Source organism: Otolemur garnettii, unplaced genomic scaffold (assembly GCF_000181295.1).
Source record: "Otolemur garnettii isolate 467f Iridium unplaced genomic scaffold, OtoGar3 scaffold00031, whole genome shotgun sequence".
Taxonomy (NCBI): Eukaryota; Metazoa; Chordata; class Mammalia; order Primates; family Galagidae; genus Otolemur; species Otolemur garnettii.
This window is the reverse complement of record NW_003852426.1, coordinates 6,995,698-7,005,100: the sequence shown is the minus strand read 5'-3', so window position 1 is coordinate 7,005,100 and position 9,403 is coordinate 6,995,698. Positions and strand designations below refer to the sequence as shown.

Here is a 9,403-nt window from a genome sequence, read left to right as displayed (position 1 = left end):
CATCACAGCTCACGGCAACCTCAAACTCCTGGTCTTAAGCATCAGCTTCCCCAGTAGCTGGGACTATAGGCACCCACCACAATGCCTGTCTATTTTTTTGGTTGTAGTTGTCATTGTTGTTTGGCAGGCCCAGGCTGGATTCAAACCCACCAGCTCTGGTGTTATGTGGCTGACACCTTAGCCACTTGAGCTATAGGCTGAGCCATTGCCCAGCTATTTTTAGAGACAAGGTCTCGCTCTGGCTCAGGCTTGTCTTGAACCTGCCAGGTCAAGCAATCTACCTGCCTCGGCCTCCCAAATGCTGGGATTATAGGCATGAGCTCAAATACAATTTTTTTTTTTTTTTTCAGTTTTTGGCCAGGGCTGGGTTTGAACCCACCACCTTTGACATATGGGGCCGGCGCCCTACTCATTTGAACCATAGGTGCTGCCCTCATATAGAATTTTTAATAGCAAAGAACCAATTTTATAATCTTTCATGACCAATTTAGATAATCTCCTTCACAGGTCTTTCTGGACTATTCAGGGAAGAGCCCTGCCCATCAGAAACTATTGACATTGCAACCCAATGTGGTCCCTATGTCCTCAGAAAAGGACGAATACAAAGCAGGAAGGAAGTGGAAGGGATTCAGACACTGCTTCAGGAGTTAAACTGAAACCAGCCACTTACAGCCAAACTTACAGGTGCCAAAGGATAAACGATGTTATTAGAAATAATATGATTGGCTCGGCGCCTGTGGCTCAAGTGGCTAAGGCGCCAGCCACACACACCTAAGGTGGCGGGTTTGAATCCAGCCTGGGCCGCCAAACAACAATAATGGCTGCAACTGAAAAAAAAATAGCCAGGTGTTGTGGCGGGCGCCTGTGGTCCCAGCAACTTGGGAGGCAGAGGCAAGAGACTCACTTGAGCCCAGGAGTTGGAGGTTGCTGTGAGCTATGCCACGGCACTCTACCCAGGGGGATGGCTTGAGGCTTTGTCTCAAAAAAAAAAAAAAAAGAATAAAAAAGAAAAAAAGAAATAATATGATAACCCTTCTGAAATTTGGGGATAATTAGCCTTTTCTATTCCATGAAGCCTGTGAGCTCTGGCCCTCTTAAGCGTATTAAAGTTGTAGAGAATACATATCCACCTCAATTACCCTCCTCTGCCCTTAAAGAAAAAGGGCAAACAGAAAAGCACCCTGAGTGTCAAGGTCAAGTCAGAGGTCCTCCCAGCTCTACACACCTGTCCATGGCCCTTCTTCCCCACCACATAGTGAGTTAGAAACTTTTGGTCTATCTTTTGGAGAAACCATTTCCCTCCTCAAAGACCTCCTTCCCTTGTCCAGCTGTCATAAAGGCCAGCCTGGTACAGCTGGCAGGACCAGAGATGAACACACTTCACTGCCCAGCAGGTTCTGTGGGAGGCCTGCAGTAGAGTCCCCCATACTCCCCGTCTCTGTCAGCATTCACTTCCAAAGCCAGTATTTTTTTTTTTTTTTTTGGCCGGGGCTGGGTTTGAACTTGCCACCTCTGGCATATGAGGCTGGCACCCTACTCCTTTGAGCCACAGGCGCTGCTCCCAAAGCTGGTATTAGCACTAAGCCTACTTCTCTCCAAGTCCAAGCTCAGAGACTAGCCAGGTCAGGGAGTTAGTGTCTCTAGCACGTGCTCTAGTATATCTTAGACTTAGCCCAGCATTTGAGTCAAAGCATTGATAAGATTCATTAAGGACACCTTTGCTCACCTTGAAGGCTCTGAATATGTGGAGAGTAGAAAGTGCCAGGTTCTGGATTCTGGTCCAGTTTCACCTTTGATGATCCTTAGGGCTCATCACCATGGTCTCAAGTCTTTTAATCTTACTGCTCTGGTGCCTTGTCTATAAAATGAAGACCAGGCAGGCAAAGGATCCCTTTCAAATCTAAGGAAAGTGATGATAATGCTCCCTGCTGTGTCCCCTATATATAGACTGAGAGCAGTGACAATGGCAATGGGGTATGAGCATCCTAGAGTCTCAAATTCAGCAAGCTTGGCAAAGAGGTGCTAGAGATGTGCAAAGGGCCACATCTACCACTGAATGAGGAGCAGATGCTCCTAAAGGAACATGGTCACAGGGAAGGTGAGGCATGGGAACATAGGCTGGACCTTCTATAGCTCTCAGAAGGCGGCAGAACTTTCTGGGAGAGATGCAAAGGCAGCCCATCTTCACACTCCTCCTGGAGATCCAAGAGACAAACCAATAGAACCCTCTCCAACTGACAGTGTGCAGCAGCTAAGCAACTCCATTCTTTTTTTTTTTTTTTTTTTTTTTTTGTAGAGACAGCCTCACTTTTTCGCCCTCGGTAGAGTACAGCGGAGTCGCTCCAGCAACCTCCAACTCCTGGGCTTAGGCGATTCTTCTGCCTCAGCCTCCCAAGTAGCTGGGACTACAGGCGCCTGCCACAACGCCCGGCTATTTTTTGTTGCAGTTTGGCCGGAGCTGGGTTTGAACCCGCCACCCTCGGTATATGGGGCCAGCACCTTACTCACTGAGCCACAGGCGCCTCCCAGCAACTCCATTCTTAATGGCCCTCGGCCTTTTGAGGAGGTGGGCTGTAGGAAGAGATTACACCAAACACAGCACAGCAACTACTGCCCATTAGAACATTTATTTCTCAGAGAGAAAATAAGTTTCAGACAGCCATTTTATAGTAGGTAAAATTAACTTTTGTATTCTTTACAAGCATAGATTTTTCTTTGTTTATTACCTCTCTTATACCATCTGTTATAAACAATTCTAGAAAGCAAATAAAGTCACTTTCTACAATAAATAGAGCATCATGTGCTTCACAGCAGACGCGACAGAGACACGTAGGCCCCATGCCACAGCAGGATCTGAGCCATTTCCCATTCTAAAAGAGCATTTTAAAAAATGAGACTCAGAGAAAGACTGATTCGAAGAGATTGAAAAACAAAGAGATTAAGAAGAAAAGTGTTGGGGGGGAGAAAGAGATAGACAAAAAAGAGAGAGAGGGAGAAAGCCTCAAGATCTTACAACACAGGTTTAGACAAAGGTCACAGAGTCCACACTGACCAACTACCTGGGGAGAGGGAAGCATTGGCTCCTTTAAATAAACCACACTGTGTGGCCACACAATGGAGGGCTCTGATAATGGAAACTATAGGCCTGAATAATTTAGAACAGTATTTTACAATTATATACACTATGTCCTTCTCTAGCCATATGCTGTATTGTTTTGTTATTGTACAAAATCCAAAACCCCATCCTTTATGTTATAGTGTTTTGTTGGTTCCCTTTTAAACTCTGGCTCATGTCCCAAATGTATAAGAAGTAGTGGTGGTTGGTTGGTTGTATTTTTAAAAAGTTGAGTGTGTAAAAATGGCAGTGATCTCCCCAGTGACTTTGTTTTGTCCAAAACTCCCCTATGAAAATTTAAAACAATTAAAAAGAACATCAGGTTAAAAATCAACATGGCAATCAGTGGCCTACAACCTGGCCCTGCGACTTTGGTGCTTAGAAGTTTAACAAGAAACGTCCAGAAAACAGACACTGAAGCCTCTGAAAGTTGTGTTGGTTTGTCAGTCAGCATTCCCCATTCACAGTTTTTTTCCTTCCATTTTTGTGAAGGTGAAGGTGGGGAGGGAGTTAAAGAGAAAGAGGGAAGGAAACAGAGGATTTCAAATAAAAGTGTTATATTCCCTGGAGTGGGGAAGTGGGAGCAGCAGAGGCTGGGCAGGTCAGAACACAGGCCAGGAAGATGTTTGGCAGCAGGTGCCACACTATCCATGTGGTGGAGAGTGAGATTTTAAGACTGCAATTGCAGAAAAAGCTCTCAAGGAGAGGATAGGTGGGGGAAGGAGACAGACCCAGCTGGGCACAGCTCCACCTCAACCACCCTCAATAGCAGGTGGACAGATGGGACACTCTCATACCTGGCCTGGTCAGCTGACAGGAATCCGCCCTCAAGCCTTGGCCCACCTTGTAGCTACATAGGAACTGGGCAGGAGGGGCCTTGCCTCAACCCAAGGGGCACATTCACAAAGCAGGGCCTCAGCTGTGTTGGCAGCAGAAGTGAGTCTGTGAGTGTGTGTGGGTGTCCTTGGGTAGGAGTCACTGGGTGGTGGGTTGGCCTCTATCTGGGCCCTGAGGAGCCTGGTGGAGATACCCACCTGGCATAGCAGCTGGCCTCAAGGGGAATGAGACATTAAAGAAAAAGAGCAGTTTGGTGATAGTTTCTGTCAGTTTGGCACAAGAGAAAAAGTAAGAAAAGGATCATGGGAAAGAGAAAGCTAGACTGGGCATGGGTGTAGAAGATAGGACAAAGAAGTGTGAGAATGGGAGATGAGTGGGAGAGAGTGAGCTTGAGGAGATTCCCCTCGGGACCCTGGTGTATCCACAGCATCTCTGGGATCAGTGTCAGAACCTCACCCGCCCTGAGGTCTAAGTTAGTGAGAGTGGGATGGAGGCAGCCAGACAGGGAGCTCGAGAAGGAGCCCAGGCCTTCTTGCCTTGTAGGCCATATCCATCTCTCCTTGCCTGGGCCCAAGCCCCACAGCTGTTTCTACTTCTAACTGGTTCTTCAGTGGAATATCCCCTGAGGGACCCTGGGTGGGAGTTTTTGGCACACAGCAGGCCCTCCAGGGGAACCATGCAATTGGTCAAAACTGGGACCTTTCCCTTGGTAGGGACACAGACCAGTCATTGGCCTGCCAGGAGAAGGGGAAGCTGCTAGCCATACATCTGGCTAGGGCAGAAGAGGCTTCTCTTTGCCCTATGGGATGGAGGCAGGGCAAGAAGACGTAGGCCTGGCCTTAGCCTCACCCTCACAGGTAGGTGGAGGTGACAAAGGAATGGGGCCCCCGGACTCGGCTCAGGTGGATCATTGCACGGTCATAGGCCACCTGCACTGACTTGCGGATGCTGGTCTTGCGGCCTTCCAGCATCTTCAGCTTGTCCACAGTGTCTTCTACACCCAGGGGCAGGACTTTGTCCCTTGGAAGCCACTGCCTGAAATGCAAGCACACAGTAAGAGGCTGTGGGTAGGTCCCACAGGGGATTCCTCTGGGCCCACTTCCCCTGGACCAGCAAGGTCAGTGGAAGGGCCATGCAGGAGACCACAAATAACCTGGCAGGTTAGGGCAGTAGGGTACGTAAGGCTAGAGAAATAACATGGGACTTGGGCAGCTAGGTCCTTCCTTCCCTGGACCTTCACTTGGCGTGGAGGGTTCTCAGGGCCCGTGAGCCAAGAGAAGCCCATCTGCTGCTCTTTGAGACCAACTGAGCCACCCAAGAGGGCTCTGAAGCTCGCAGCCTTGGGCAATTAGAGAGCTATGGCTAGGAAGCAGAGCTGGTGCCGGAATTGATGAACTCATCTCTGGTGGAACCTGCACCCTGTGTGTTTTTAAAGCTCCCCGAGTGAATCTAACACATAGCTAAAGCATAGTGTTCAGAGCCAGATTTTAGTTTGTATCCCAGTTCTGGTGAGAGGGTCTTAGCTTTCTGAGCCTCACCTTATCGCCTGCAAAATAGATTGTGAGGAGATAAGTGAAGATTTAAATAAGGATTAAATGAGATCATATATGTAAATCTATCTGCATAAGTACACTGAGTAAGCACTCAACAAATGGCAGTTATTATCACTATTATCACTCCTACCCAAACTACTAGCTAGTTTTACTGTTTCCTCAAAAATAAGACCTACCCAAAAAACAAGCCCTAGCAGGATTTCTATGCATTTTTTTTAAGAGACAGAGTCTCACTTTGTCACCCTCGGTAGTGTGCCGTGGCATCACACAGCTCATAGCAATTTCTAACTCCTGGGCCTAGGTGATTCTCTTGCCTCAGCCTCCCAAGCAGCTGGGACTACAGGTGCCCGCCACAACGCCTGGCTATTTTTTTTGTTGCCCCTGCCAGGGCAGGGTTCGAACCTGCCACTCTTGGTATATGGAGCCGGCACCCTACCTAGTGAGCCATAGGTGCTGCCCTCTATGCATTTAAAATATTAAATATAAGCCCTACCCTAGTAAAGAAGACTGGAATACCTTTTATCTGCCATAGCTCCTTTCTCTGAGCCGTTCACACTTGCGCAGGTGCCCGTGTGGTAACCGCGGTCGCAGGCATCCTATTGTGCACACGCGAACAGCTAGGGGAAAGGAGCTCACGCATCACTAGCACCAACCCCACCAATAAGGTCAGCTCCCCCTGTCAGGTTCCAGAAGAAGATGACTTAAATATATTTGAATAAATGTAGATTGTTGTATTATACTTAATAAAAATAAGACATCCCCTAAAAATAAGCCCTATTGTGTCTTCTTGAGAAAAAATAAATATAAGACAGTATCCTATTATTGAGGAAACATGGTACCTCCTCCTTCTATAGAAGTAGGGATGAAAGTCACCTGCTAGTGCTAAGACAAACCTTAGGGCAGGGATGTCCAACCTGCAACCTATGGGCCACATGCTGATTTTGTGAAGACTCTTGTTGCTTATCTGTGGTGTCAGATATCATGAAAAGTATGTATGGACTTTTTTTTTTTGCTAATCAGCTTTCGTAAGTTTTTGTATATTTAATATGTGGCCTAAGACAACACTTATTTTTCCAATGAGCAGCAGGAAATAAAAAAGTTTGGACACCCCTGCCTTAAGGTGTTACAAAGCCAGAACTGTCCTCAGCACTGAGATAGGCTTCCCCACAGCTACTAGAGTGTTGGCAGCAGACAGGATCTCAGTTGAGTCCTTCTGTGGGAATCACCTTCCTCCAAAAAATGCCTGGCCCAAGGTAAGAGCCCTCCCCAGGGGCAGCGGCATTCAATAAGTAGTTGGTGTACAAGTACAAAGGCATGGCCCCAATTTATTTCTGACATCTTTATTAAGCCACCTACCTCCAGATCTCCCCAGATAATGAGCTGAGGTCTCTCTTACAAGCATGCAGCAGTTTTAACTTCCTCCCCTGCCCTTGCAATGCTGCACCTTTGACCTCCACAACTCTCCATCTCAGAGTGTTTCCTGGGGAATCCGATCTGCAACACCCTTCATTACTATTAACACTATTCATCTGTATTATTAGTTACACTAAGTTACTACTAACATGGCAAGTGCAGGCCAGCTGCTGGCAGGTAATGACTCCCCTTCACAGGCAGAGCCCTGGGTAACTGAGTTCATGGCCCCTCTGTATGCCTCACGAACACAGCAACAGAGGAACAGTCCCTTGCCAGGCCTCCCTATCCCTGGCAGCAGCACCCTGGAGTGGGCACCCTGCAGCAGCAGTCACTTACCAGGTGCGCTTGTTGTCAAAGAAGAGGACAAGGAAGAGCTTCTCTCCAGCCTCTGCCTGTTTCTGCTCTCCCAGCTTCAGCACGTCCAGTGGAGGGACAGGGATTGGAACACCATTGTGTAGGAGGCCCTCCCGGGGCATCTTGGGATCGATGATCTATAGGCAGAATATAAGACAGGCATTCAGTGGGAGAGGGTAAGCAGGACCTCCTGCCACAGGACCAATTGCTGAAGTTCCACCATACCAAAATCATGCAAAGGCTTGGCCTTGCCCACAACCAAGTGATGGAGGGGCTAAACTCTCCAATGACCCCCAGCAGTTCAAAAACTAGAAATCTTGACTCTGTTTCCCTAGTTCATTGTCTTAATCTCTGGTCCTGCCCAACTAGTTCTGATGAGGGAATTTGCTCCATGAACTTTTAGGCCCCAGAGCTGGAACAGCAGTGGGAAGTCTGGATGTGGGGTGTTAGGCCTGAATGGGGTATCTTTGATGTCCAGGCCAGATAGGCAACCCCTTCCTCCCAATGTTCCTTAAGGGAGAAGAGTGGAGGCTATGTTTTTCCTGACAATTTTTCTAGGCACCATGGCTGAAGAAGGCACTGCATCAGCAGCAGGGCTGTCCCTTCCGTTCACCATAACAGAGCCCCTGGTTACCACTGCTTTCCCGTATGACTACAATACATCCTTGTGTGTGGACCCAAAACATTTTTGATATTACATGGTAAGATTGGAGAGGAGGCTCTGGGCATAGCTAGAACACTGAGCTTGGAGGGTTATTAGGGAGGGGTGAACGATACAGTTGGAAACAAGGGCCACTGGAGGTACTAATCCTTGAGTAGCAAGCTCTGCATGGCAGGGACTAGGCCTGTCTTGTTCAGGTTTGTTTCTGGCATCCAGCTTCCATCCTGCCTAGCTCAGAGCAGGTGCTCAGCAAAATGCCTGGCAGCACCAACACAACAATAGCTCTCCAGGTCTGTGCAGCACTTTCAAGTTTCTTTTTTTTGAGACAGAGCCTCAAGCTGTCCCCCTGGGTAGAGTGCTGTGGCTTCACAGCTCACGGCAACCTCCAACTCCTGGGCTCAAGCAAGTCTCCTGCCTCACAGGCGCCCGCCACAACGCCCGGCTATTTTTTGGTTGCAGCCATCATTGTTGTTTGGTGGGTTCGGGCTGGATTCAAACCCGCCACCTTAGGTGTATGTGGCTGGCACCTTAGCCACTTGAGCCACAGGCGCTGAGCCCACTTTCAAGTTTCTAAAGCTTTCTAAAGTAATTATTCACACATCACCTCATTTCAATCCTTTGCTGATGTTGAGAATTCTGCTGACAGGTTTAAGCAGACATAGAAAAACACCCAGCACAGGAGGAGGATGTAGTTGCTTGAAGCCATGGTGGGATTAAAACCAGATGCCCAGACAAGGCTTGAGTCTCTCTGCCACCCACTGCCTCTTACACAGCACCTGCTTCCAGGGCAGTTGCTAGCACACAAGCCAGATAGACTTGGAAACTTACTGAAGAAGCAGTCTTCTCCAGAGACAGAGTAATCTTAATTCCTATTTCCTGTCCCAGTGGACTCTTCATAATAAACTGTTCTCATTATTTACCTTTGGGTTTCTGCCATCTTCCCTGCATCCCTCTCAAGATAAGCAACTGAAAGCAGGTGTTCTGGTTAGGGGTTTACTCTAAGGATGAACCACTTCTACTCCTACCCATCAGGTGCGTAACTTGATCAAAACTCTAAGTCCCAGCTTCTCTGTCTGTCTGTGGTTCCCCTATCATTGAAGCTGAAGGTATGAGAACTACCACATAATCCCTTCTCAGCTTCCTTGATTACCAAATGAGACAGAGTAGCTACTCTAATCTTGCCCCTTAACGAAGGCATGCTGGTTCCTGCCTTGGAACCTAGGGTGCATACACAGTGTGGATTATGAAAAATTTCCCCTAAGGGCAAAAGCAAGGTGGGTAAGTCAGCCATCTAAGGAGAGCTTGTGTCCCAAAATAATAAATAATGGTCTATTCACTCAATGAATGCTCTGCAGATATAAAACAGCATGGCGGCTCGGCGCCTATAGCTCAACCGGCTAAGGCGCCAGCCACGTACACCTAAGGTGGCGGGTTCGAATCCCCAGCCCGGACCCGCCAAACAACAATGAC

At 48.0% G+C, this 9,403-nt stretch overlaps 1 protein-coding gene across 2 annotated transcripts in view; it reads right to left on the bottom strand.

Moving 5' to 3' along the window:
* Positions 1-2,608: 2,608 nt before the first annotated feature.
* Positions 2,609-9,403, bottom strand: part of BRPF3 (bromodomain and PHD finger containing 3) — a 40,285-nt gene continuing 33,490 nt past the window's right edge. For both annotated transcript variants that reach the window (XM_023512868.1, XM_012804870.2), the window contains 2 exons: positions 7,255-7,409; positions 2,609-4,987 (listed from right to left, as the gene is read on the bottom strand). In XM_023512868.1, coding sequence (XP_023368636.1) covers positions 4,804-4,987; positions 7,255-7,409 — 339 coding nt within the window. In that variant the 3' untranslated portion in view covers positions 2,609-4,803. The remainder of the gene's footprint in view (positions 4,988-7,254; positions 7,410-9,403) is intronic.